Consider the following 26528-nt stretch of genomic DNA (forward strand, 5'->3'; position numbering starts at 1 on the left):
CTGATTGTCTTGAAGTATCTGTGCCCAGGGGTGTGGAAATTTGTCAAAAATCTACTTGGCCACTGGACAAACGTTTACAGAAATCTACTTGTCCTGGGAAGATATCTGCTTGCCCCACCTATTCCATAAATCGGCGAGAACCTGCACTGTAATCAGTGCAACATACTGTGCAACATTATTTCAAGCACAGGACCAATTATGCAGTGCATGGTCATGCATCCTTAAATGCAACTGTTATGCAACTGTTGTACAATATGTGCGTGGATGTGTCAGTTTGCACTGCACCCAATTATCAACCAGTATGCCTTTGACAAAATTTCCTGTAGTACCTGAAGACAGTCTATGACAAATATACTTCAGGAAATGTAGTCAATTACTAGTCTGCGCTCTGTGTCGGAATGTGTACCTGTAGGACAGACTGGTGTTCGCCATCCTAGGGTCAACTCATAGCTGTCCAGCTTTAAAAATACTCACATGTGAACATGATATGATAAACGTGTGGATGGGAATAACTGCACTTTTTGGCAGAGCTTATGAACGATTCATGGGGCAGCCAACATTGCATGGCAGAGGTGCTGTGGTCCACTGACGCAGTATCCACAAGTACAAATACACAAGAGGCCGTAATGGGCAGTTAAATCAATCACACCATTTGCATTCCTGGGCAGGTGAGGTGTGATTATACTATTGTGCACTCACTGCTTAATCTCCACATTCTTCTCCCACACAAGGAGCATTTGCAGCACAGGCAGTAGCAACAGGGTTCTCTTGTGCACAGCAGTGCTATAGTAATGGCACCAGAAGAGTAAGCTCCCTAAACATGAGTAGGTGCAGCTCCGCAATAGATGTGCAAGTTTGTCTCACTTAGATTTGTGAAGTAGTCACTTTTTTTCTTTCAAATCCGAGTCTCTGCCACTTGTTTCTCTCCTTCCAATGTCCCCAACCCCCCACCTACCCACCCAGATGTGCCTGTTATCTTCTGGGAAAATCCTGGAATTCTGTTGGCGGATGCTGACATACGAGTATTGGGAAGCCTGCTGAAAGAGAAGGTTTTAACGTTGCAGCAACGTGTGCAATCAGTGTGGTTTTTTTCAGAAGCTGAGAGTACTGATGGTCTATGGGATGATGCGTGGATACTTCGAAATGGGCACATGCATAAAGAAGGCACACAGTCAGGCACACAGGAAAAACACTCCTTGTCAAATTATGTAGAGAAGAAAAACAAGCCTTTACGTCTACATAGGACGAATGCTCACACAGGTAGCAGTGTCACTTTTCCTTGGATCTGGTATGGGTTCATTTTTACTGCTGACGTAACTGTGCAACAAAAATGCAACAATACAGCGGTTGCATAAAATTAAGGTGGGTATATTGTACACTTTCACGCAGTTGTCAATAAAACATGATTGTGAAACCTACAAGTGTACATTCTTATAATTTCTACTTTATATTGAATTTTGTTCTCCAATTTTTTCCATTTTTAATCGTTGTAAATGACAGATGGTCCCCCACAGATGGCAGGTCCTGTGTACATGCGTAATTTATAACAGAGCCGCTCTAATAATGAGATTCTACAGCTGAGACGTTTTCCTAATAATTTGCCACATAATGATGCTAAACTGCATATTTTAACAAAAATGTTGATTCTAGCTGAACCAGATCAAAAGTTTCTAAAAAGAGGGTAACCCATCCTGCCACACAGTGAAAAGCTCATCACAAGTAGTGACTGGTCACTTTTTCATTGCTATTGCTGTATTTGGGTGTTAATCTGAAAGTAATAAGGCAAACATTTACACTGACAGGGTTAACATATACTAATGTAAAAAAAAATGAAGTAATACGATAAACAAAAATGTGCTGCCTTCTGCTACATAATTATAATTTTTTGCGGCCACATATTTCAGTCAACCCTGCTGCATAATTTAGACCTTCAATGCTGCTACATCACAGCGGCTCTGTTTATTTGGCACAAACTGCCAGAGCACTTTGCATGGTGGGTGGTGGTTTACAGTAGGTACAAGAGCCGAGAAATGCAACCAAATAGAAGTATAGGAATGTGCCCAAACGTGGAGAATAACCGGTTTCTTGCCAGATTAAGCCTGTAAAATTGACACTGATGTGAGACTTTTCCTCTGCTGCTGTAGCAAGATTAGGAAATAAAGTGGGGCGCTGATTAAGCGAGAAGTAGTGGAGGGAAGGTGGAGGCAATGGAATAAGGAAAAGGCAAGCAAGTCTGTGGGGGATGGCATTAGGAACGGAGACCCCAGGCAAAAATGTGGAAATTATGATTTTTCAGACGCCATGAGTGGCCCACGTTTTAGTGAGCTGTGTGAAATACGCTGCACACATAACATTGCCTGGAACACGGACATACTTTCTGCCTGCTTCATTATGTGCTGTTTCTTTTATTCAAATTTACCCTTTTTGTTTAACCCCAGTAAAAGATGCAGTTTAAAAAATGTTTCTATTTACAGCGCACGCATAAACTTGCGAAGCTGCCTTTTCTGTAAGACTGCCAGGTGTTAAAGTTTGCTCCGAGCCCCCGAATGCGGCCTCGTCCATAAAAGCAGACTGACAAAATAAAGGTCAATGTCTCTAACTAGAGACTCCATTAGTTGTGTTTTCACTCGTTATCAACGCTGGTGGCATTGTTGCGTTGCAATAGGCGCCTCAATTATCAGCGATGGCAGTGTAGAAGTTCCTGCCTTACTGTAAATTAACATGCCACACATGTGACCCTGCCCCCACGCCCACGGATACTAGACCATTCCATGCAGAATCACAGTTAGCATAATTTTCCTAAGGCTCTGACTTCCGCAACACCCATTATCAGATTGACTCGCCTGTTGATGAAGTTTTCACTTTGTCAGAGATGACGACTTGCCGCTCTCGATCCCAGGAAGTGCCCAGCAGCGCACCAAAGATGAGTGGACTGCCCTGGACGGATCCCAATGGACAGGGCGATCGAGTGGTGCAGCAATCAGTGACAGAGACCTGCCCGCAGCGCTGGGACCCAGACAGCCGCAAAAGTGTTTCCTGCCTCGGCGCCCGCCCTTGCACTTCAGCAGCTGGGCTCCAAGAGCAGGCGGGCTGCAGCAGTGATGAACTCGTGCTAGAAAACTGTCTAGTGTAAGACTCCCCCAGCAATCACTGGCTAGATAGAGCCCAGTCATGGTCTTCCAGCCAGTTAAAGGATTTCTAACAGCATTTCATTTGCCCTTGAGCCCCAGAGTGCCGACAGCTCATTTCTTTTTTTGTGATTTAATGTCTGCTTGTCCGTCGGGCAAAATAGACAATAAATCTTCTTGCCCTTCATAACATTCTAGTTGGTTCGGGCGTCGGGCGATAGGATTCCCTCACCCCTGTGTGCCCTTTTCTATGTTTGACACACTCAGCTGATGTTCACAGGCACCATTTTATTTCAAAGGGAATGGGCTGAAGCCCTACATCTGATAGTCTGTTAGTTGTCGATTCCTTACCTTAGAATTTCCCCCAAGCTTCAGTCTGGATCTGGATATTTTTTTAGCAATACCGCTGTGCGCCGGTAGGTAGCGTCGGTCGACTCAGAGGGTCGTCGTGGGCACCGGGATGACGTTGCGTGCCTACTTCGATGCCTCTCCTACGCGCTGACGTCAGTTCTGACACAACTTTCCATGCCGGAAGTGCAGAGCCATGAACAACACTGACGACTGGTGCTGCAAAACTAGTACCCTGTAAGGAAGTCCCTGTCCCTAGATATCAGTTTTCCGAGTGGGGAGGATTGGTGGGGTGGTGAGAAATCTACAACTAACATGTCTGTGACAGATACATGGTTAACCAAAGGTAAGTAACTTGTTCATCTGACACCAACTACCGCATTGTGGGACACGTGTGAGCAGCACCAGGGCCAAAGGCAGGCCTGTCTATGCCCCAGACAGGCTGGGCCACTCCGCTTTCCCCGTAGCTTTCAGGTAAGTCCCCTCTTCTGCACCCACACTCTGCTTCTACCCCACCGGCTTTTGCTCAGCAGCTAGCTGCCCTGTAGAGCTCCCAACTGGCCGGTGCAACCTTGGCCCGCGACACCTGTCCTCTCTCCGGAGGCCCCGCAGAACCTCCGTGGCCCCCTCCATCTCACTCCTCGGGTCAGTACTCCTCCCCTCCCCTCCCCCCCCACTCCAGCCTCCTGCTCCTCTCTCCGTCGTGCCAGGTCCCTTCCCCCGTTGAGGCCCACTGCCACTCCCCTTGATCCCTATGGCATGGGGACCACAGCGTGACCACATAGCAGACATGCGCATAGGGCTCGTGGTGCGTGCAACAATCCCCACGAATTGCCACCTCTTCCTTTCGGACGAACTTCGAGCCCTGAGCGCCAGGACAACAGTGCCCATGCCCCTACCAGGACAGCTTCACTGAGTATACCACCCAGGCAACGCCTATCAGCCGGTCCACTTCTCTCACACTGACCAACAAGGACGACGACCACACATCCAGAACGATATCTGCCTGCTAATCAATGTGCGCTCACTTGGAAGACACCTGGAAATCTGGGACACCTTTACGACCTGGACGACTTCGTCACAGAGACCTGGCTGAACCCTGCATCTGCACCAGATAGTACTACATCCGCTCATGATGAAAACAAGATCACACACCAGGACTGATTCAACAGAAACGGCGGTGGCATCTCCATAATCTAGAAAGAGAACCTCGAATGCTCTACCACCACAGATGACTCAATTCCCTTCATGGAGCACCTCAACTTCCAACTCTGAACCAACAGAAAAAAACACTATCAGAGGCACACTCGCATACAGACCTCCAGGACCCCGCCCTGCCTTCTGCAACGCCATTCCAGACTTCATCAGCCCTTTCGCCATCAATTCTAATCTGTACACCTTCCTAGGAGACCTCAACTTCTACCTTGAGAACTCCGAAGAAGCTAACACGCCTAACCTCCTAGAAAGTAAGGTCAAGCTCGGACTCAAACAGCTGGTCGCAGACCCCATGTACAACGCAGGGCACACGCTTGACCCTATCTTCTCAGCCAGCAACAGAGTAAAGTACACCCACACAAGGAGTTCATCTGGCCAGACCGACCACTACTGCGTCCACTTTGTCATCTCGCAGCCACCCAACACCCCCACCCTCAACCGATACCAGCACCTCCCATAGAACACCAAGAAGACTGCCCTAGACGCCCACATTAAGGACAACTCCAACAACAGCAAGGAACTTTTCAACATAGTCCAGAAGTTCACCAACCCCACCGAAAACATCTTCACACCCTCAAAATCTCTCTGCAACACCCTCGCAGACTTTTTTTCACAACAAAATCACCATCATCTACCAAGAAAGACTTCACACCCCAATCCCCCGGCAAAGAAAGAATTGACCACATCACGCAAAAAAACGTACACTCACATCTTCTCGGAGAAGGAAACGGCGTCAATCATGAGATCCATCCACTCCGGAGCCTCAGCAGAACCCTGCCTACACCACACTTTCACCTTCGGTAGTCAACCCATCAGCAAGGAACTTGCCAAGGTCCTCAATCCCCACTGCCTACTTCGCCCAAAAATGGAAACATGCTGACGTGAAGCTGCTGTTGAAGAAGTCATCTGAGGGCCAGGGAATCTAAGAACTATCTACCTATCTCCCTGCTCCCTTTCCCAGTAAAGGTCGAAAAACGCATCAACATCCAGCTCTCTGGACATCTAGAGGACCATAAACTTCTGGACCGCTCCCAATCATACTTCAGAGCTGACCACTGCACAGAGACCGCCCTAGTCGCAGTTACGTACTACATGAGAATGCTGTTGGATTACAGAGAAAAAGCAGCAGTCCTCGACCTTTCATCAGCTTATGACACATTATCCCACCATACACTGTTAAAACAGACTCTGCAAATCGGAATCCAAGGAGCAGCCCTCTAGTGGATCGCATCCTACCTTACGGGAAGAACGCAGGTCATCCTCCTGCCCTACTCCTCGCTCCCGAAGAACATCACCTGCGGTGCACCTCAAGGCTCATCGTTCAGCCCAACCCTCTTCAACTTATACATTACACCCCTAAGAAACATTGTCAGGAGCCACGGACTCAACATCATCTCCTATGCTGATGACACCCAACTCATCTTCTCCCTGACAAACGGCTACCAAGGACAAGTTCCGAAGATGTATAAAAGACATGGCAGCCTGGATGAACAGCAACTGTCTCAAACTAAACATCAACCAGACAGAAGTAGTACTCCTCTTCAGGAAAGGCAAGCAACATTTCTGCAACAACGAATGGTGGCCATCTGAGCTGGGCCCAACCACCAAACTCATTTAACCCGCCCGCAATTTCAGCATCATTCTCAACAGCCAGCTATCCATAAAGAAGCAGGTCAGCGCCATCTCCTAAAATTGCTTCCTCACCCTCCACATGCTCAGGAAGGTCTTCCAATGACTCCATCCCAACACCAGGCGAACAGTCACGCAAGCTCTCGTCACTAGCAGACCAACCTACGACAACTCCCTACATGTAGGAATAACCTCCCAACTCATGACAAAACTCAAGTCTATCCAGAACACAGCAGCAAGACTAATCCTCAACCTCTCCAGACTCGTATCATGTTATCCCTCACCATGGGAAACTACATTGGCTACGAGTTGCCAAGAGGTGACAGGTCAAGCTGCTCGCCCACGCCTACAAGGCACTACTCAACGAACGACCAGCATACCTCAACAATCTAATGAATTTACACCAACCTACCAAGAAACTCCGCTCTGAATCCCTCTCCCTAACAGCCACCTGACGCATCCACCGGATGAACTGTGGAGGCTGCTGTTTCTCCCACCTGGCAGCTAAGACCTGGAACAACCTCCCCGCACCCCAGAGCCTCACCATCGCTCCAGCAGTTCAGGAAGAACCTCTAGACCTGTCTGTTCAACCAACCAGAGAACATGCAGTATATTCTCCCAGCGCTTCGAGACCCACACGAGTGATGCAGCTGTGTTTTACAATCCTGGATGGATTGATTGACAGCAGGCAGGAATAGAGCTCTGCACGAGGAGTATTGGCCCGGAGTCACTCTGTTATTGGTGACTACTCCAGGATAGTATTTGACAAATAAGTCCACTGTTTGTGAATTGTACTTGTCCCAAAGGAATCTGGGTTGTAGTTTGATTTCCTTTAGCGGTCTACATCACATCAATGGGCATTTGAGGAGTTTGGCCTATAGGCTTCATATGTAGTCACATATAGTTGGCACTAGCTTTATACTTTTCTTAACCGTGAGTTCAAGGAAAGTGTTTCTCTGCATCTGTACTGTTCCTTCTGACTCGTTCTCAGTAAACATACAGGTCTTGCAGATGTGCTACACCCATTATTTTGATCTGCTAGTGATGCCACGAAGAGCTGTTCGTTGCATGCAGCTAACGCTGCTATTATTTGTATTCATTCACAAGATTATCTTATGCCTTTTGAATACCACCCAGTCCAGGTCCTTTTATCTGCCTGCATGTATTATTTGGTTCATTGCTGAAGATAACGTGGCAGAGTATCACTAGGGACAGAACTATCAGCCTAGCCATGGCGATGGCAGGTCATGGTCTGTTCACAGAGAACAATTGATGGACAGAATGCAGAACAATGTCCTACATTCACCCCAATACAGAGATCTGGGCCTAAATCTATCGTTTTTTAGCTCCCCATTCCATTCCAGTTTGAACCCAGCCATATGCAAATCAGTCCTGACCCTGTGCCTCATGGGAACAGTCCAGCCCAAACTGCCAGGCAAGGTCCTCCCTGGACTGGAAACAAGCATCCTAGGACATGTTTCGGGGGTTCACCCCTCTTCAGCCAGGATTGCTTGACTCCAGTGGCATAGAGAGCACGGGACCCACGTCTGGGCATACCTATCCCACTCGGGGTGACAAATGCAAAAAGAACAACTGATCTGCAGAATGTAGAACAATGTAATACATTCACCCCAGTACAGAGATCTGGGCCTAAAGCCATCGTTTTTTTGCTCACCATGCCATTCCAGTTTGGACCCAGCCAGGTACAAATCAGTCTTGACCCTGAGCCCAATGGAAACAGTCCAACCCGAACTGCCAGGCCAGGTCCTTCCTGGACTGGGTCCCTTGCTCACTTTGCCAATGGATTCAAGCTACCCTGGCTGATGAGGGCTGTTAGCCTGAAACTAGTCCCAGGATGCTTGTTTCCGGTCCCGAACTGCCAAGCCAGGTCCTCCCTGGACTGGAAACAAGCATTCTAGGACTGGTCCCAGGATGCATGTTTCTGGTTCAGGTAAGACCTGGCTTGGCAGTTCGGGCTGGACTGTTCCCATGAGGCACAGGGTCAAGACTGATTTGCGTGTAGCTGGGTCTGAACTGAGGTGGTGAAGTGAGCTAAAGAATGATGATGGATTCAACCCTGATCTATGACGGGGGGTGAGTGTCTGAAAAAGTTTCACCGCTCCGTCCATCATCTCCTTGTGTTTGCTATGGTCTGTTCACAGCACTTATGTTTGCTGGCTGGCATTTGGCATTTCTCAATGGAAACCAGAAAAACTATAGGACTAATGCACTTTTATGATGGGCCATAAAACGTCCTTCCACTGGTGTCAGCTGACACTCTCTCTGGAATGTTCAGTGGTTAACACTGTGCCTGCATTTTTCCCAGAACACATGCAGTCAATGTCATTTTGGGATGGACAGAGCGTAACGACAGGACTAAGGTCTGGGATAGCCACTGATCATTCTTGGGGAGCTTTGTCACACTTGAAACTCAAGAAAGTGACTGAGCGGCTTGCATGCTCTGGAAGCCCAGAGTCTGTAGCCATCACAGCTCTTTCCCGACCTTCCTCATGTAAAGACAGTGTTGGGCTTTTGTTTCCATCCCTTTGGAAAAGCCAATAGGTCATCCCATCCCATTGGAGTTTACTGGATCGATTGCTACTGAAGTGTTTTTTAAATATCCATGAGGGTGATGGCGCTTGCTACACCTCAGTCGCCAAGTCAGCTGAAAAGTGTTCTCAACAAGAATTGAGCGAAGTTTAAATCAAATTTACTAGTGAAAGAAAACATCAACTTTAGAGGCCCCTTAATCTTCTTTTTCAGACATTCTTCAAAAATATATTTTTACAAATTGAAGTTGTTACATTTGGGAGCATTTATTTCCGACTCAGAAAAACATTAAAAGTGGGGAAATATAACATTAACTTATCAGTGCTGAAAATACATTTCTCTCAGCAAAACCTGTTTGACCCATAAATTCTATCCTGAACTAGGAAGTAGTGGAGTCTGACACTTATTTTTGGGCCATAAGAGATTAATCGAATTCTCATTTTTTATTTCAGAGCAAAGATGGGAAGACGCCATTGCACATGACCGCGATCCATGGCAGGTTCAGCAGATCGCAAACCATCATTCAAAACGGTAACCACAAGGGAATAGTGCTATTCATAATGTCATGCTGATGTTGCCTCTTCCTTGTGTCTTTCTTTTCTTGTACTGTTTAAAAGTAAACAAAGTAATAGTTGGGACACCTCAGCCCAATGGGTGGGACTGAGTTGGCATTTTGAGGTCACTGACTTTTTTGATGCTATCCAGCTCCCCAGATTGGTATCCATTAGGACATCTGATGCCCTCCCATAAACCCCATTTGTGTTTGTAAAGTGGCAGGACTTTTTATTATGGGACAACTCTGTCAATATTCGTAAACTGCCTTTGCAAACAATGAATGCCGACTAGGGCAGTTTAATAAGCTGATTCATCTGATGAGTGCTAAGTAGTTTACTTTCCGTATTTCGCTTTTGTTTTGGAAAAGTGCCTTAAATCGACCATGACAATACAAAACATCCGCAGAACATAAGTGGCAACCCCAGAGGATAACTGCAGCTCTATGGCAAGCGTGTGACTTCTACAATCTCACCCTCTGCCATATCTTTGTGAATGACTGGATTACAGTTTTTAAATAAACCCGTAACAAGCATTCTAAAATATGGTTGTGTTAGAGGCTGTAATGCAATCTGCAGTTGACCTGCTGAGAAGGGCAAACTAATGATGACTGAGATATGAACAGCAGTGACAAATTGGAAGGACTGAGGACAGGCTGATGGTACAATAGTATTACTAGAGGATGGATGGTTTAACTTAGGGTGGGAGATACTGGTCTCTGGGAAAGATAGGGCTGACCTCTTCCAGCTTTCCTTACACCCCCTCATCCCACCAAGAAGGAGGAGAAAGTGCATAGCCTGGATCCCAGATGTGCGTTCTCAACTGCATCGACCATACTCCACTGGAGAGGGTGCAAGAGCAACCCCTGCCAAGAAAGGCGAAGCAATGACTACGCACACCATTTCACATTGGGTCATCCTATGTATCGAAATGTTCTTTGCTTTGGCCAAGAGTGATCTTCCTCTGGGCAGTCATGCCCTCCACCAGTGCCATAGTTCTGTCCGCAGCTCTCAATAGCAACATTTCAGTGGCTGTCTGCTGCTCGGGGGACCACATGTCACCTGCATAGGTTTGCTATACATTACTGCCTCGCAGCCAAAGCACGCCTCGACAGGAACTTTGACAGTGCAGTGACACAGGGCTTCCTTGGTTAATGGGCACTACTCAATCTCACTTCAGAGTGTTATTGTGGGACTCATTCTTTAGGTTAGGAATATGCAGGAAGATGCATCCATCAGAAGGGAAATTTAGTTCCATTCAGTAGAGATTTTATGGTGGGTACATAGTCTTCTGGCAGTATACTTATTGCCCCCCTTTGACCCCTCATGAGTCAACACTGAATAGAATACGATCGAGATGCGTGCCCCATGTAATGCGCTATCATTGCCGCTGTCATGGATGCTTTCTCAATTCCTAGCAGCACACCTTGCTGGGAAGCTGAACGAAATCGGTAAGACATCTGCGTGAAGGTTGGTGCCTATTATATGCCGATATCGGGTCTCACGGCCAAAGCCGTCAAATTTATGCTTTTGGGAAACTTTATCATATGATGTGAAGAAAACATTCACACACAAGTCTTTATTATTCGGGTCACTGATTTCTCATTAGGACTTGACCAAAACATTGCAGACCCACCCTTGGAGTGGACAATTCATTGGCCCTTTGCAATTCTTCAAACCCATTTACAAGGTTTCTCTCCAGAAATGGTCATGGAAAGCATCCTTCTTGGTAGCCATCACTTCACTCGTATAATTAGTGAGGTACATGCTCTATGTTCACATAAACCATACACAGTGTTCCATAGCATTCTATAGCAACAGCGTAGTGATGAGGGCCCATCCTAAATTTCTTCCCAATGTAGCCTTGCATTTCCATGTCAAACAGACTATTGCATTGCTCACATTTTTTCAGAATCCTCCTTCTGCTGAGAGAATTCTCCATGCTCTCTGTGTTAGGAGAGTTTTGAAGTTCTGTCTTGATAGAAAAAAGTCTTTTAGAATGTCAAAACAACTTTTTGTAAACTTTGGTCCTTTATGGACTTGATTTGCCACTTCTAAACAGTCCCTGTCTAGAAGGATTGTCTCCTACATAACCCTTTATCAGAAGGCTACAGAAACCTTACTTGGTAGACCTAGAGCCCATTCCACCAGGAGCAAGGCAGCTACTGCTGTTTCTCTCAAACATTCTGCTCGCTGAAATTTGCAAAGCTGCGACTTGTCGGTTCACACATTGACAAGACATTGCCTTGATTTAGATGCTGATGCTCAAGACATTGCCTTGATTTAGATGCTGATGCTCAAGACATTGCCTTGATTTAGATGCTGATGCTCAAGACATTGCCTTGATTTAGATGCTGATGCTGATGCTCAAGACATTGCCTTGATTTAGATGCTGATGCTGATGCTCAAGACATTGCCTTGATTTAGATGCTGATGCTCAAGACATTGCCTTGATTTAGCCTTGATTTAGATGCTGATGCTCAAGACATTGCCTTGATTTAGATGCTGATGCTGATGCTCAAGACATTGCCTTGATTTAGATGCTGATGCTCAAGACATTGCCTTGATTTAGATGCTGATGCTGATGCTCAAGACATTGCCTTGATTTAGATGCTGATGCTGATGCTCAAGACATTGCCTTGATTTAGATGCTGATGCTCAAGACATTGCCTTGATTTAGATGCTGATGCTGATGCTCAAGACATTGCCTTGATTTAGATGCTGATGCTCAAGACATTGCCTTGATTTAGATGCTGATGCTGATGCTCAAGACATTGCCTTGATTTAGATGCTGATGCTCAAGACATTGCCTTGATTTAGATGCTAAGGCTGATGCTCAAGTAGGGAAAACCTCTCGGAGGAATTTATTTGCTTGATTGTACTATTTTTTTTTTTAATCTCCTTCCTTGTGGAATTCTTGGGGATGAACTCTCTAGACTTTTCATTGCTTGGTGATCTCTTGACAAACAGGGCATGGTTTCTTACCTGTAATCCTAGTGCTCTCTCAGGGGAATTTCCATTGAAATCATAAGCAACCCTCTCTTCTCCCCGAATGAAGAGACAAAAGTAAAAAAATAATTCTATACTGCTAATTCGCTAGTCAAAAAAAACTGAGTAAACTGCTCCTGCAGGGATGTTGGGACCCTGGAGGGCAAGAGCCGCTTAAAGGTGCAGTGTCCTATTCTCATGGTTTCCAGTGCTGCAGTCTATACAGCTACATGGCTATATATCATGCAATCACTTAATTTTAAAAATAATTAAAGCGTTTGTGGAGGACATTTTTGAAAGGTCTCTTTTCATTTTACAAATTAGGCTTTTAAGGATTGTACCGCTTTTTCATTTTAGTTTTTAAAGTATTACATTAAGATTGGCAATATAGCCTGTTTTAAGGCAGCAAAATGTATACTTTTTCACTGTTTCCTTGCCTTACCGAAGTTAGGCATAGTGGATACGACCTTGAAAGAACTGCTACAAGGGTCCACACACATGGGTGGGACTATTCAGTGCACATGATGTCATTGGAGATTCCCCTGAGAGAGAACTAGGATTATATGAAGGCACCATTCGGTCATAGCCCGAATGACCTAGACCTGTCATTCTTGAGGGACTGCCTGACGGATCCATATCCAGAATGGCTCATATAAAAGGTAGCCTCTGCAAAGGAGTCATCTGTTACTTCGGCACGTTAATTGCGATGCCCAGCGATGTATGAGAGTTTGCCATCATTTGGAGATGGACCACAACAGACTGTAGGACCTGCAGGACACCTGTTTCCATACCCCCGGCCTGCAGGCTCACAGGTGCTACCTGTGGTTCAAGGGGAGATACAAGTATTTTCAGTTTGCTTTGCTCAATTTTGGAAGTATGACATTACAACGCATGCTTTTACCACGCATGCCTTTACAATGCGGTTTTTACAACGCATGCCTTTACAACGCACAGCGCTTTGGGGTGCTGGATAGTGAATAGTTTAATTTACTTAATCCTAGAGCGCCCCCCCCCCAGCGCAATGCGTTGTAATGGTTTGCGTTGTAAAAGTTGCGTCGTAAAGGCACTGCGTGGTAAAAGTTGCGTTGTAAAGGATGTTTCCCCTCCATTTTAGCCTCACTAGTGCTCCTCTGGTGTTCACAAATATGATGGCAGGGGTTGAGGCATGGAGATGGGAATGTACCAATCTTTCTGTGCCTCTATGACTGGCTATTGAAGGTGGGGTCACCACAGTCAGTCGTGTTCCCCCTCCAGACAATGGGCAACCTCTGTACATTATTTGCACTCGCAATCAACCATGCCGAAGTCTCATCCTTTTATCGAAGCCATCATGGATACAATGCACTTTAGCGCCTTCCCTCTGAAACCAGGAGTCCATTACATTGGTCTATGATCCCAATATGTCCACCTGTGACCTGGGTCTCAGTGAGGATAGCTCTGAGGCTTCTTGGCCTACTGGCCTCCTGCACAGCAACCATGCCAGGTGGGGATCTGAAGTCTGAGGGCCCAGCACTAAGGGAATCTGTTGGACTCTATCCATGTTATGGAGAAAACTGCAAAAGAACCTTTAGAAAGTATAAACGAGCCAATGTAGAAAAGGAGTACCTAGGACAAAATAAAATTTTTAAAAAATCTTCCCTGGACACAAACCTATCATGGTTTTGGCCATTTATGATTAAATCATATTTTTAGTGCTAATCGGAGATGGTTGAAGCGCGCTAAATGACAACTTAGTCCTCCACTGCCCTGTTGATTTAAACACCTTAAAACACCTTGGGTGGCCCTTGCTTGTTCAGGCCCCTTTTTATGTGCTCACATTCTTGTCATTCAGAAACACTTCCAATGTCTGTCCTCAAACCCCTCTTCAGGTGATAACACGTTTTCCATTATATTGATGTTATTCGGGTTCCTCGATCCTCCTTGCATTGTAGTCCTGCGGATCTGCAAACGTCTTCCTCCTCCGAAAGAAGTTCTACAGGTGGCACCTGCGGCCAAACAGCACAAGTGAACTTCTAATTGTGTGTTCCGCAGTGTTATCTGCAAAACGTCTGTCGACACCCACACTTGTGTGATGAACATCATGTCTTTCAGTGGTCTGCATGTGCAGATCATGGTGAGGAATAGTTTTAGCAGTACCCTCGGGGCATCCTCCTTGCTCCCTTGTATTCCGCCGTGCGAGTTTGATAGTTGTTTTCCCTACCCTTCCATCCCACACTCCATCCTCTGTGTTCAAATGTTCCTCAAGTGTTCGATAAAAAGCTGCCCATGGATGTAGAAGCAGCTTCAGTTTGCTCATTGGATTGAACTTTACAGTCCGTTTCAAACGGCCTCCTAACCCCACCTACACCATTCCTACTCTAACGTGTGCAGCATTTGAGTCTGTGAAGAATGTGCACACTGGAGTCACTCCTTGTATCACTCTGCAGACTCGCACATGTGTTTTAATGTTTGTTATTGCAAAGGGTGTTACCATTTGTTGGTAGAGATGTAAGGAGCTGGTCTGTGGTGGAGGAGGATAAAAGCAGTGACCTGCTTGGTTACACATTGAAGGGGCAGCATGACAACCTCTGCTTCTCTAATCCTTTCTCCAAGTGCTCCCTACGTATCTCCTTGCTGAGGAGGCCCCCCATATGTTTAGAGGAAGACCATGTTAAGTTGGTAGCCCAAAAGAGACTGTGGAGTGACTGGTATTTATTTGCACTCGTAGTGAATGAATCCTTTGCTCCATGTTAGTCTGATTATTACGCATGAGGTCTACTTTTGACTGTGCCCTCCTGTAGGTTATTCCTCCATACCTCGCTTGCACTGCCACTTGATCGCTGTCATCCATTACAGGAGCTGAAATAGACTGTGAAGATAAGAACAGGAACACGGCGCTGCACATAGCAGCTCGATATGGCCACGAGCTGCTCATCAACACACTCATCACAAGTGGAGCCGACACTGCAAAGTAAGCAAATCTTTATTCTAGTGCACTACTCAAGTGAGTGATGTTGTGAATGTGCCCCCTTCTTGCTCCCTTTGTGATGCATACTGTCCTTGGTGTGAAGTTAACTAAGGGCCAGGGGTGCGGGTGCTGTATTTGTCGCCCACAGCTGCTTCTTGGCACTTTAGGAAGACACAGTGTTAAAATCTAACATTAAAACAATGAGTTTTGTAAGTGGGAACAATAAGACCTACAGGTCGAGGATCCAGCGTATTTGGGGGTACCAAACGTGCATCAAACCAAATCAGTAAGGCAGGCAGTGAGTTTGCATTTTAGAGCCCACTTTGCAATGGTGAAGGGAACCCTTAAGATGGCCTCGTTGTGGCGGGAGAATATCTGATAGAAGTTGTAATGGATGTAAAATAAAGACCGCAGTGCAACCCCTGCTCCATGCTGGAAAGGCAAGACAGAAGGATGTGAAAACGTAGTCCTTTCATTATAAAACGGAATCTCAGCAACTTGTGGTGAAGTGTTTCTGGGAAGAAAGTTCGAAAGAGAAGGCAGCCAGAAGGACAAACGTACAGAGGAGCATATGGCCAATTAGTGAAGCTCTGAGACAAAAACATTTTTCCAGCTTGCTGGGTGAAATGAGGTGTTTGTATGCCAGAGTATCGTATTCAGAAATATTGTCTCACGGCAATAGTATTTCTTAAATCTTCTTTAGAAAATACAATCCCATTCAGTGTCCATTTTCAATTGCCTCCAGTGGGATATTTTTGTAGCTGGAAAATATGATGCCCAGCAACAGTGATGGGTCATAGATGAGATGCAGAAGAAGCAGCTTTGGCACCATTCAGTTTATCACATAAAAGGCATCTTAAACCAGGCTTGCTTTGTTTAAAATGCAAGGGATTTCAGTGATATATCCTAAGTTACTGAAGAAACTAGGATGGTAGCAGCAACTCCAACAGACCAGTTGTATCACTGTAGGGCGCGCAAGTGATTCTGGACAACTGGAAAAAGTTGCATTTAGTTTCTCGAATTTAAAAGACCGAGTAGTGATCAGTCTTCCAACTAGAAGACAGATCAACTGATACCAGTGATGGGGACTTTTAGAAATGGCCTTCAAATAGAAGAATTGCTCAGCATTATCCATTGGAAAACAAATCGGCTAAAAGACACAGTGAGTTCACATGGGGAAATGGGATGACAGAAGGATAAGGACAGATCAGAGACTGCCCAAGCAAGGGGGAAGAAATGGCACTCTACATGCTGCTGGGATTGGTATGACAATAGAAAGATCTTATTGTGGAATGCAAAGGCAGTGCTTTCTTCCCCCTTTTTAATGGTAATAAAGCAAAGTATGTGCTAAGTGCAGTTTTAATAACTTTCAGTGATACCATTGATACTGATATTATTGTGCAGAATAAAGTGTAATCCATAACCAGCAAAATAGTACAGAAAAAAAAATCTAAGCAAAAGAAAAATAGGGTTTTTGATGTTGAAATGTGCATTGGGAATTAGAGGGACATGAATTCTAACGTTTTGTTCAGGGAGGCAAGGAGAGCAGTTTGCTCTTAAGAGTCTTTAAGCACAGTTAACACAAAACTGTGGGAGAATCTACACCCAGAATTGGATTACCTTAACGTTCAATTATTATAATCGTAACATTCTGATAGCTACATCTGCCTGCAGGTTCCTCACCTTTTGAATATCCCTGGGTGCAGACTGGATCTGGAAATTCTGGTGGATAATTCTAACGGCACATTCCTCAACTTGGGAACATCTACAGACACAACTGTATCTGAAAGCTCAAAAGAGTGCTAGCTGGGGGTGCCTTTCAACTTTGCGTCGACTCTGCTTTGCTCCGGAAGTGAAGACCAGACCTGCATTTAAGCACCAATTGTGCATGTGGACCCCCGTTCCGTTCTTTCCATGCCTTCTGATGTGGTTCCAGAGCTCCTCTCCTTTTCTTCTGTGAAACTTTTCTTAAATATTCCAGCGCACAAGATGTCACTCCCTAAAACCTACAGGGTGTAAACCTTGTATGGACTGTCACAAATAGATGTCTGCGACAGATCCCCACAAGGGCTGTCTCTGGTGCTTGTGTTCGACGCATGACTCCAGTCAAATCCAAAACCCATCTAAGCGTGCAGAGCTCCAAGTGTTGCATCCCAACAAAACTCCATGCTGGTCCCATTCCAGCTTGAAGTTGTCAGACTTCAAAGTCTGATTCAGAGTACTCTAGGGCCTATTCACCATCCAGGCCCACCTCTCCAGGGACCATTTCGGATTTGCCAACACCAACTTGAGTTTTTTAAATTTATGTTCGAGGCATGTGGGCTGCTAAATTCATATCTTAGCATTAGATCGCCGCCTAGTGTTGGGCTCGGATGATTGCACATTGTTGTCCTGGAAGAGTCTTCGAAGTATCCTGAGATAGGTGGCTCCTCCCCTGGACTACAGTGCGCATGGGCATCGGCTCCATCCCCAGATTGTTTTTTTCCGCCATTGGGTTCGGATGTGGTCTCGACGTCTTACTGTCGGAACCAAGTAATACTATCTTTTACCGGCCAAAAGGCCTCGATTTTCTTGCGTCGGTATTGTCTGCGCTCGGTCTCGAGTCTTCCGTCTCTTGAAGCCGGAATAAGCGGAGTTTTCTTCGCTTTCAAAACTTTGAGGCCTTCTCATCGCGACACGACAGCAAGCCTTTACGGACATGGAGCGGAGCCCGTTTAAATACTGCCCGCTCTGTGGGTCCAAGTACCCACACATCGATCTACACCCCGTGTGTAACAAGTGCCTTTCACCGGACCACGACGACGGCAAGTGCAAGGCCTGTGCACAGTTCCGCTCCAAGAAAACTCTCAAGCTTCGGCGCGCGGTGCGCTTGGAAGCTAGGCAAGCGGCCCCAGATCCGGAGAACATCTTCGGCGACCCGGAAGAAGAGGTCCAGGGTCACCTTCTACAAATCTCCCCATCACAGACGGAGGTCGAGGCGGATCCGGGAGACGACGACGGAGTCGCGGGTCAGGTCCTCGAATACGTCGAAGAGGTAGGAGACGACGATGAGATTTATGGGGCCGCGGCGGATAGCTCTGCGGACGAGCTCTGCCCCGAAGGTTACGAGGATACCGACCGGGACACGGGATCGCCTGTCGGCCTTACCCAGGACCCGTTGCCGCAAGCCACAGCCCCGCCTTCGGGCCCGGCTACGGACTCACTTGCTGGGCACGCTGTTTCGAAACCGAAACTGAAACCGTCGGGGTCGTCAACACCTAAAATGGCCGACCCGAAATCGAAACTGAAACCAAAGGACTCGAGTGTCCCTAAGATGGCTGCCGTGCCTGTGAAGAAGTCGGTGCCCGTCACCCCGTCGGCTCCGTCGACCTCCGGTCCGCAGAAGCCGAGGAAGACTGTCGACTCCGATGCTCCAAAATCGAAACCGACGCCCGAGGAAGGGGCCCCCAAGAAAGATGGTCGGCACGGATCAGCGGCTCCGGCGCCGTCCAAGCCCGCCAAGGTCGGCTCCAAAGAGGCTACGACCAAGAAGTCTGCGCCCCGGCCTCAAGATTCGGAGGTGCCGAAGACGGTTTCCGCGCCCAAAGCGCACAAGGCCCGCGAGGACGTCGGATCCGAGGGACCGCTCAAAGCATCCTTGTCGGCGACGAAACCCACTGGCAGTGTACCGTCCCCCATTGCGGAGTCACTGCAGAGAATCAGGGAGAAAGCCTTTGCTCCATCGGCTCCGATGCCATCACCGCAGCCGCAAAAGGACGCTCCGGCTAAGCCTTCTGGGAAACTCCTTTTTCTCTTGCCACCTAAGGAGGCGCCGAAAGCGTTTTCGACGAAATCGGCTCCGAAACAGGGTTCCTCGCTGCCTGACCCTCTTCCACGTCGTGTACTCGAATCGGAAGACGATTCAGAGCATTTCATCGATGCTGCCACCGGCAAGCTGACACTCTATAAACGGAAGATCACTTCGGAGCCGGTGGACCCCTACGTCATCCCGTTGAAAAAGAAGAGGGTGCCCCTTGACGCCTCAGGCCTCACGGAACCGATTCAGCCTCCTCCAAGACGGAGCCCTACTCCCTCCCCAGAACACTCTGTGGGTGAGGAATATGATGAGGATGACCAGTACAATTTCCCTATCGATGAACCTGATGTCCAACCAGATTCTTACGACGACACTGGTGACCAGGACACCCAAGGTGTGGGCCAAGACCCGCAGACCTTTAATGCACGTGCATCCCCGACTGAGGACTCAGCAGGTTTTCATGCACTAATGGAACGGGCGGCAGCCAATCATGATGTGGACATGCATGCCGACCCGGTTGAAGAAGACTTCCTTTTTGACACCTTTGCCGTATCTGAAAGGACAGTAAAGACACTTCCTATGCTGAAAGGTGTTCTCAAACATGCTGGGGACATTTTTAAGGAGCCTACAAGGGCGAGAGTGGTCAACCCTCGCATTGAAAAGAAGTACAGGCCTGCGCCTGCGGACCCCGTCTACATCCGGGGACAATTGCCACTGGACTCTCTTGTGGTTGCCAATGCCAGGAAACGTGCCAACTCCCAGACAACGGGTGAAGCTCCTCCCCCGGATAAGGAGTCCAAAGTGCTTGAGGCAGGAGGCAAAAGAGTGGCTGCACAGGCGGCAAACTTTTGGCGCATCGCAAATACACAGGCGCTCCTGGCGCGTTATGATAGGGCGCACTACGACACCCTAGAACAGGTTATACAACACCTGCCCCCACAGTTCCAAGAAGGCACCAAAATGCTTATTGAGGAAGGAAAGCTAATATCAAACGCAGCCATCAAGTGTGCACTTGACGCTGCGGACACAGCTGCTAGGGCTATCAACACTAGCGTTATGCTGAGAAGACAAGCCTGGCTATGCATCTCAGGGTTTAAGCAGGATATTCAAACAACAATTCTGAATCAGCCAGTCAATCCTGATAGTCTGTTTGGTCCGGATGTTGACACCACCCTAGAGAAAATAAAGAAGGACACGGAAACTGCTAAGTCTATGGGGGCCCTGCAGTCCCAACAGTTTCGTGGCAGCAATTTTCGTCGCTCAGGTGCACGTGGAGTCACCAGAGGACAGATGGGTCAACAATCCCAGTTCTCCAAAGGTGGGGCGCAATCCTCGTTCACTAAACAGAACAAGGGAGGCTATAGGAATAACAGCAACAGAGGTCGCGGCAGAGGAAACAACAGCTCCCGCACCTCTACTCCAAGCAAACAGTGACTTTCTGTCACTGCCCCCCGACCACATAACACCTGTCGGGGGAAGACTGCAGCAGTTCCTGCCCGTCTGGAGAAACATCACCACAGACAGGTGGGTGCGACAACTAATCCAGTATGGTTATTGCCTAGAGCTGAAATCCACTCCACCCAACATCCCACCGAGGCAAAGGCCTATGTCCGCAGAGCACTTGCACTTATTGCAGCAGGAAGTGGTGGCGATGCTGCAAAAAGGCGCAATCGAGCTCGTGCCGGTGGGGGAGGAAGGCACAGGGGTATATTCCCTGTACTTCCTTATTCCAAAGAAGGACGGTTCTCTCAGGCCCATTCTCGATCTACGTCCCCTCAACCTGTACATACTGTCAGAGCATTTCCATATGCTTACACTACAGCAGATTCTTCCCCTGCTAAACCAGGGAGACTTCTTAGCGACCTTAGATCTCAAGGATGCTTATTTCCACATTCCACTACACCCGTCACACAGGAAATACCTCAGGTTCACTATTCAAGGCAGGCACTACCAGTTCAAAGTCCTACCCTTCGGAGTCACTACGGCCCCGAGGGTGTTCACCAAGTGTCTAGCGACAGTGGCGGCGCACCTCAGGAGGCAGAATATCCATGTCTACCCCTACCTGGACGACTGGCTCGTACAAGCCAAGTCAGAACAACAGTGCGCCGCAGACATGTCGACTACAATTCACCTTCTTCACGATCTGGGTTTCTCCCTAAATTACCCAAAATCGCATCTTCAGCCGGCACATGTCCGGCAGTTCCTGGGTGCTACGATCAACACCCTGACAGCCATGGCTCAGCCGAACCGAGTCAGAATCGACAGCATTCAGTCACTGATCCAACGATTCCGACCAAGACACTCCCTGCCAGCGAGAGTGTTCATGCAGTTGATTGGCATGATGGCCTCCTGCATCTTCATAGTCCCTCACGCACGGTTACATATGCGCCCGCTCCAGGAGTGCTTAGCGAATCAGTGGACACAGGCTCGTGGGCAATTGACAGACCTAGTGTTGGTTACCAGTCGGGCATACGACTCTCTGCATTGGTGGACTCCACACAACCTTTGCAAGGGCCGACTGTTCCACGAGCCCGTGCCGCAGATTGTCCTGACGACGGACGCATCTCTCCAGGGCTGGGGAGCACATGTGCTCACTTACACAGTGCAGGGACTATGGACGACGCAGCAACAGAAGATGCACATCAACTATCTGGAACTGATGGCAATCTTCATGGCGCTCAAGTCCTTCATTGTACATCTGAGCAACAAGGTCGTGCTAGTCCGGACGGACAACATGACCGCGATGTACTACATTCAGAAACAGGGGGGCACCCACTCGCCACAGCTGTCTCATCTGGCTCAGAGCATGTGGAAGTGGGCCATTCAGAGGAACATTTTCCTCATGGCAGAACACCTCCCGGGCAAGGACAATCAGATGGCGGATCTGCTCAGCAGATACAGCCATCAGATGCACGAGTGGGAGATACACCCTTCTGTTCTCCACCCGTTCTTCCAGCAGTGGGGTCATCCGGAGATAGACCTGTTCGCAACAAAGGAGAACGCAAAATGCCGACTCTTTGCCGCCAGGTTCCCTCACCCACAGTCGCAGGGGAATGCGATATGGATGAACTGGTCAGGCAAATTTGCATACGCTTTTCCGCCAGCCCCTCTAATACCGCTGGTCGCAAGAAAGCTAAGACAGCACTCCATGACTCTCGTCCTGGTTGCTCCAACGTGGGCACGACAAGCTTGGTACACCACGTTCCTCGAACTCTCAGTGGTGCCGCATCAAAGACTGCGCCTCACGCCCAGTCTTTTGACGCAGAACCATGGAGACATTCAGCATCCAGATCCACGACAGCTCAACCTGGCGATCTGGCTCCTGAAGTCCTAGAGTTTGGATACCTTAACCTACCTCCAGAATGCATGAGTATCATCAAGGAGGCAAGGAAACCAACTACTAGAGCATGCTATGCTGCTAAGTGGAAGCGTTTTGTCATCTACTGTACGTCCAATGACATCAACCCACTAGATGCATCTATTCCCAACATCATCTGCTATCTGTTACATCTCTACAAGTGCAATCTGGCGTACACTTCCATTAGGATACATCTCTCAGCCATAGCGGCTTATCTTCAGAACAGGCAGCACCTCTCTGTCTTCAGAGTGCCCGCCATTAAAGCCTTCCTTGAAGGTCTGAAGAGAGTCATTCCCCCAAGAACACCACCAGCTCCGGTGTGGAACCTCAACGTCGTTCTCACCAGACTGATGGGGCCACCATTTGAGCCACTGCACTCGTGTGAGCTCCAATTCCTTACGTGGAAAGTGGCCTTTCTGATAGCTATTACGTCTCTGAGGCGTGTCAGTGAGCTGCAAGCGCTCACCATACAAGAGCCGTTCATTCAAATTCACCCAAATAGGGTAGTGCTACGCACTAACCCTAAATTCCTTCCTAAGGTGGTGTCACAGTTTCATCTTAACCAAACTATTGACTTACCAGCATTCTTTCAAAACCCGCAAACGGTGGCGGAAAGAATGCTCCATACCTTAGATGTACGGAGGGCGTTGATGTACTACATAGACAGAACACAACCCTTTAGAAAGACAAAACAACTCTTTGTTGCCTTCGCACCACAACACAAAGGCAACCCAATTTCCAAAGCAGGGATAGCCAGGTGGATTGTTAAGTGCATCCAGATATGTTATCAAAAAGCCAAGCGCACTTTAACAATACCCCCCAGAGCGCACTCCACACGCAAACTGGGGGCATCCATGGCTTTCCTAGGGAACATTCCTTTAGAGGATATTTGCAGAGCAGCCACGTGGGTCACACCACATACCTTCACAAAACACTACTGTGTTGATGTGCACTCCAAGCAGCAAGCAGCTGTAGGACAGGCTGTTCTCAAGACACTTTTTCAGGTTTCTGCAGCTGGCACGGGCAACCGCCGCTGATGGAGGGACTGCTATGTATTCTATGCTAAGATATGAATTTAGCAGCCCACATGCCTCGAACTGAATATGCTACTTACCAGTATGCATCTGTTCTTGGCATGTAGGGCTGCTAACATTCATATCGCCCGCCCTCCTCCCCGGTGCCTGTCGCAGCTGCAGATATACTATTGTATTTATTCATTAGCATGGACATCCTTTACACTTTCACTCCATCTTCTGCCACAATGGCGAAAAACAATCTGGGGATGGAGCCGATGCCCATGCGCACTGTAGTCCAGGGGAGGAGCCACCTATCTCAGGATACTTCGAAGACTCTTCCAGGACAACAATGTGCAATCATCCGAGCCCAACACTAGGCGGCGATCTAATGCTAAGATATGAATGTTAGCAGCCCTACATGCCAAGAACAGATGCATACTGGTAAGTAGCATATTCATTACGAAGTTTTATATAGCACTAGCCTGACCGGAGGGTATCTGAGCTTTCAGAACAGTTACAGAGCAGAGCAAACGAGAGCAGAACATATTACAATAAAGCGAGCAAAAGAGAGCAGAACAAATTGCAATAAAGCGAGACCTTCTGGATGAGTCATAGTAAAGAAGATGTTGAAGAGTTCCGTTACAAGGACTTGTTAACCCGCAAACGAGAGAGGTTCAGTGTCATTTTCAGCACTCCCACTGCCCCGATCTAATCGCATGGGATCGATCGAAGAAAAGGATTTTGAGCTGACTTTTGAATTTAGCAAAGGAGGGAATAGTTCTGATGTGGGGAGGGATAGAGTTCCATATTTTGGGCTCATTTCTGGTGAAGGACTTAGCCGCGGTTTTTTGTTTTCGTGATTTTAGCGGGATAAGAAGTAAGGTATTAGAGCTTCTGAGGTTCCTGTTCTGACCTGCTTTTTTGAGTTTGGACGCCAGATATTCGGGATTGCCTGTGTGGAGGGCTTTGTGGGTGAGGCAGGGTTCTGAAGTTCGCCCGCATTTCTATTGGTAGCCAATTGAATTCTTTGAGTGCAGGAGAGATGTGGTCAAATTTCTTTATTCCAGTGACCATTCTGGCAGCCACATTGAGAGTTGTTTTCAGCGGAGCAAGGTGTGTTTTAGCTATTCCTGAGAGGACTGAGGTTCCATAGTCCAGTCTTGACAGCACCAATGCTTGAGTGGCTTGTTTGAGATCGTTGGGTGGAATGAAAGGTTTTATTTTGTTTAGTAGCTTCAGGTTAAGGAAGGCGCACTTAGCCGAAATCTTAATATGTTTGGTCATGTCCAGTTTCGAGTCTAGTGTGATGCCTAATGATTTAAGTGTCGGCCAGGGTGAAGTTTCAGTTGAGCGCATCGATCTCTTTTAACCACTCGACCATTTGTGGTTTCTCTTCTTTGTTCGAGATGAGGAGTAGTTTGGTTTTGTCTGAGTTCAGTTTTATGTGATTGCTTGACAGCCAACGTTGCACTTCCCTTAGTTTTTCATTGAGTCTTTTGATGTCTTTAGCAGAGGAGATTTCCAAGTAGATTTGGGTATCATCAGCATACAGGTGGAAGGGGATGTTAGCATTTCTGAGTAGGGTGGCGAGTGGTTCCATGCAAATGTTGAAGAGTAGAGGGGAGAGCACTGATCCTGGAGGAACTCCCCTCATGACTGGCTGAAGGTCAAAATCGAAGCTTAATATTTTGATTCTCTGGGAGCGGTTGTGTAGGAATGAGGAGAACTATTTGAGGACCACCTCGTCTAGACCAGCCCTTTCTTCGAGAGCTTTGATTTCCAATATAATCTACTCCACCTCCACAGCACTCAACCTTCACCTGCTGCTGCTCCTCCACCAGCGATTCCAGCATTGCCAATTTCGCCAGTCTCCGCACCATCACATCCTACTGAGCCAGTGACTCATGCACCAAGGCACCCTAGATCTCGTTCCCATCACACCAGACCTCCCAGGTCTAGGTCAAGATCGAGATCCCACTGTCCACATCGTTCAGGGTCTCACAGGCACTCTTATTCAAGGCAGAAGATACTCTACCTCTAGATCCCCCAAATCTCCTCCTACATCTTCAGAATTGTATGTAAGTAGCATATTCCTTGCCTACATGAACAGACTCCTCCATCAAGAACATCGCCAAAAGATGACATTACCACTTTCCAGGAGTGCTTCTCAAGGGAGCTAACCAATTGAGTTACGATTTACCAACTACTGTAACATCCATGTTTGTAATTTTTGAGACCCTTCATTACACGGTCCTCAGCTAGACCACTACTCCCTTTGCTTTCAGGTCTTTTAGAACCAACAATGGAACTTTTCCTGATCCGGCTGTCTGAAGGCTGCTGCATTACGTGTGCAAAAGAAATACAGATCACCAGATCAAGATCCGGCCTTTCTTTGCACAGATCCAAATCCAGACTCGGTCATTGTTTCAGCAACCCAAAAACTTAATGCCACAGCGCCATCTTCTCCAGTACCTCCTGCTAAAAACAGCAAGAAACTAGATTCAGTGGGCAGAAAGGTCTGCAGAACCTCTGCAGTTTCAATGAGAGCTGTTAGAGCCACTGCTCTCCTAGGACGCTATAACAGGTGTTTTTGGGACTCCATTCAACAATTCATGATGCTCTTCCCAGAGATGAGCGTCAGGATTTCCAAGAGATTTTTAATGAAGGCATGATAGTGTCAAACCAAGGTATCAGTACTGCAGCAGATTCCTCCACTCTAGCAGCGCATAACTACACTCTGCACCACCACACTCTGCTGTGGAACACTCTAATCTACTACACTGCATTGTATGCCACTGGATTCTATACCTCTACACTCTATGCTGCTATACTCTGCAACACTCTACGCTGCAACACTCAACACCAGGCCACTCTACTCTACTCTGCGCCACTACACTCTACTCTGCACCAGTCCACACTTCCACACTACACTTGTCCATTCTAATCTACACCCGTCCATTCTACTCTGTGCGGCTGCCCTCTGCCCCGCTCTGTGCTGCTGC

The 26528-nt window shown here is 47.5% G+C and overlaps 1 protein-coding gene across 2 annotated transcripts in view; it reads left to right on the top strand.

Annotated features, from left to right (window-relative positions):
• ANKRD28 (ankyrin repeat domain 28) overlaps positions 1–26528 on the top strand; it is a 549582-nt gene that overhangs the window by 382699 nt on the left and 140355 nt on the right. For both annotated transcript variants that reach the window (XM_078664027.1, XM_078664028.1), the window contains exons 9-10: positions 9323–9401; positions 15245–15359. In XM_078664027.1, the coding sequence (XP_078520153.1) occupies positions 9323–9401; positions 15245–15359 (194 nt within the window). The remainder of the gene's footprint in view (positions 1–9322; positions 9402–15244; positions 15360–26528) is intronic.

This window comes from Lissotriton helveticus, chromosome 10 (assembly GCF_964261635.1).
Source record: "Lissotriton helveticus chromosome 10, aLisHel1.1, whole genome shotgun sequence".
Taxonomy (NCBI): domain Eukaryota; kingdom Metazoa; phylum Chordata; class Amphibia; order Caudata; family Salamandridae; genus Lissotriton; species Lissotriton helveticus.